Source organism: Chrysochloris asiatica, unplaced genomic scaffold, assembly GCF_000296735.1.
Source record: "Chrysochloris asiatica unplaced genomic scaffold, ChrAsi1.0 scaffold00005, whole genome shotgun sequence".
Classification (NCBI taxonomy): domain Eukaryota; kingdom Metazoa; phylum Chordata; class Mammalia; order Afrosoricida; family Chrysochloridae; genus Chrysochloris; species Chrysochloris asiatica.
Genome location: NW_006408523.1, coordinates 41,635,025 through 41,638,437, shown reverse-complemented (window position 1 = coordinate 41,638,437; position 3,413 = coordinate 41,635,025). Strand labels below are relative to the sequence as shown.

At 35.7% G+C, this 3,413-nt stretch overlaps 1 protein-coding gene across 1 annotated transcript in view; it reads right to left on the bottom strand.

Moving 5' to 3' along the window:
* MYCBP2 (MYC binding protein 2, E3 ubiquitin protein ligase) overlaps positions 1 to 3,413 on the bottom strand; it is a 365,677-nt gene that overhangs the window by 326,425 nt on the left and 35,839 nt on the right. The window contains exon 2 of the mRNA XM_006832026.1: positions 1,255 to 1,330. Coding sequence (XP_006832089.1) covers positions 1,255 to 1,330 — 76 coding nt within the window. The remainder of the gene's footprint in view (positions 1 to 1,254; positions 1,331 to 3,413) is intronic.

Genomic DNA, 3,413 nt, shown 5'->3' with positions numbered 1-3,413 from the left:
ACATATCACAGGTTGTTAAAGAGTCTTCCTCCAATCCTGATGCCATGTTTTTCTTCACAGAACCCAGCTTCTCAGATTATTTGCTCAGCATACAGGTTGAGTAAGTATGGTGAAAGAATACAACCTTATCGCACACTTTTCTTAATTTTAAACCATTCAGTGTTCCCATGTTCTGTTCAAACAACTGCCTCTTGGTCCAGGTACACATTCCTCATGAGCACAGTTAAGTGTTCAAGAATACTCATTCATACTTTGCAATGTTGTCCATAGCTTGTCATGATCCACACAATCAAAAGCCTTTGCGCAGTCAATAAAGCACAGGTAAATATCTTTCTGGTATTCTCTGTGTTCAACCAAGATCCATCGGACATCAGCAATGATATCCCTCATTCCACGGCCTCTTCTGAATCCGGCTTGAACCTCTGGAAGTTCTGTCAATGTACGCTTGTAACCATTTCTATATTATCATTAGTAAAACTTTACTCATATGGCATATCAAAGAGATTGTCCAATGATTTCCACATTCCGTTGGGTCACCTCTCTTTGGAATGGGCACAAATACGGATCTCTACCAATCAGTCCGCCAGTGCCACCTCGCTTTCTTGAAAGATTTCAATTTTGATCCCATCAATTCCTGGTGCCTTTTTCTTTGCCAACTCCTTCGATGCACCTTGGACTTCCCTCCTTCAATATCATTGGCTCTTCATAATAAGCTACTTCTTGAAACGGTTGAACATTAACCAATTCCTTTTGGTAAAGTGACTCTGTGTATTCCTTACATCTTCGTGATGCTTTCTGCATCATTCAATAATTTTCCCATAGAATCTTTCAACAACAAAAGTCAAGACTTGAATTTTTTCTTCAGTTCCCCCAGCTTGAGAAAAAGCTAAGCGTGTTCTTCCTTTTTGGTTTTCTGATTCCAGATCTTTGCACATTTTGTTGTAATATTTGGCTTTAATTTCAGAATCACTTATTAATTCTTATCTTTACTTCTATACAAAAGAATAAAACAAAACCAAAATAAGCCATTTCATTCATTTGCTTTTGCATCTGTGAGTAAGGTTAGTTATCTCAAGACAGACTCACTATTTCAAAGTAAAAATTTATGTATGCATCTCTTAATATCACATTATACTTCAGCACAAAGAAATGGAATTATTTACTAATTATACTCACATGTTTCTAATCTTAACATTTTTATTCAAATTACGGTGTGAAAATATCCCTGTTCCTTATAAATTAAAGCAGCTTTACCTTGCTTCTTGTCTTCACTTTTGATTTACTCTTCTGTTTTCTTTTCAATTTCTTCTTATTTAAAATTTTCTTATTCCTAAAAAAAAACAAACACAATAAGGTAAAATAAAAAGAATTAGCAGAGTTCATATTAGGATATACAAAGTGATTAAAAATAGATATTTCCAAAGTAGACAAACATTTTTTCTAGACTTTCTTTCTAAAAAACAATGTACTCTAGGACTGCAAGTAAGATGTTGTTGTTAGGTGCCATCAAGTCAGTTCTGACTTATAGTGACCTTGTTTAGAGTTTCTGAGGAGCAGCTGGTGGGTTTGAACTGAGTAGCTGTTGAAAAAATAATACTGGACAAGCTAGAAATGCATACTGAATGATTATGAATTGGAAAACTGCATTCTGCAAATACTTCCATAATATTAAAAAACAAAAGGTGAACTGAAGAAACCCTTGGAGCATCTGGTAAATTTGAACTGCTAGCCTCATGGTTAGCAGTCCATTTCTACAGTGCCATCAGGGGATCCTTACTTAATTATTCTCTAAACAAAGGTTGAAGTTTCTGAATGACTTAGAAAAATAAAGAAAAATATGTGTTGAAAATAAGAATTATAGTAGTGGGGAAAAAAAGTTACAAGAAAAACTTTTTTTTTTTTAAATGTTTATCATGCTGAGATAAACAATGATAGGCACTAAAGATACAAAATGAAAATGGCCATTCTTGTTCTCAAGGAACTCAAAGATCGAAGAGAAAGCACAGTTTAATGATACAGCAAGATTATACTGCTAAAGTAGTAAATACAAAAAGGTAATCAGACAATTAGTCCAATGAACTAATGGACCACATGAACATCAGTCTTCATGACCCTGAGACCAGAAGAACCTGATGGTGCCCATATACTATCGCCAGCTGTTCTGAAAGGGATCACATTAGATGGTCCTGGATAGAATGGGACAAAATGTGGAACAAAACTCAAAATCATAACAGGCACCAAGCTTTCCAATTAGACAGAGACTGATGGAACCCCGGAGACTATAGCTCTTTGTCGCCCTTCGGGTCTGGAACTAAACTCACACCCATAGTTCAATTTTCATCGAAACAACAGACAGGTTTATAAAGGGAACAATAACACTAGTGAGATATGCACACCTTTAGAATAATCTACCAGTTAACATCAAAGGGGCAACATTGACCCAAGGACAAAATTATGAAGGACTACGAAAGGAGCTCTGGTAGCGTAGTGGTTACGAATCGTGCTGCTAACCATCAAGGTCAGCAATTCAAAACTACCAGCCATTCTGCGGCAGAAAGATGAGGCTTTCTGCTCTCGTAAAGATTTACAGCCTCGGAAACCCTGTGCAGGGTCGCTATGAATCAGAACCGACTCCACGGAACATGACGACAACAACAACAACAACAGGAAAGCAGAAATGGAAACAGAAAACTAAGGAAGGAACAGAATAAGTGATGTTACATTGTGATGATTGTAACCAATTAGATGAAGCAAATTGTGTATAAAATGTTGTAAAACTGATGATTTGCTCTGTAAACTTTTCACTCAGTCCACAAATTTAAAAATTTTTTAAAAGGTAATGTGGTTCCAGTATAAAATGGTGGTGAAATCAATCAATAAACAAAAATAAGAGATACTATATAGAGGTTAAATCCTTAAGACCTGATGATTAATTTCATGGAAGCAGTAAAAATAAAAAGAGTTATTTTAAGTCCAGATCACGTAAGGGGTCAGGGATGTCATTCACAAAAACACAAACAAGCAAAAACAGAAATGTCTGAAGAAAGAGTTGGCTTGGAAAGGGAAAAAATGGGTTTCATTTTTAAGATACTGAAAATGCCATTTCAAAATACTGAAAATGTCAACAAAATATGACATGTGCAACAAGCACATGAAAAAATTTATCTTAACCCTTCCTTCGACTTCACTTATTGAACCAAAATGATCACTAAATCCTTACAATTTTATTTTGTAAAAAGTTCCTGAATCTGCTCAAAGCCTCCATACTGATCTGATAATAATCGATATTACCACCATCTCTTGCCTGGACCGATGTAAAGCCTTATTCTGCACATCCACATTTGCCCCTCTTACAATTCATTCTTCAAAAAGAAACCTACCCGACAAATCGATGATCAGAACTTAACCAGGAG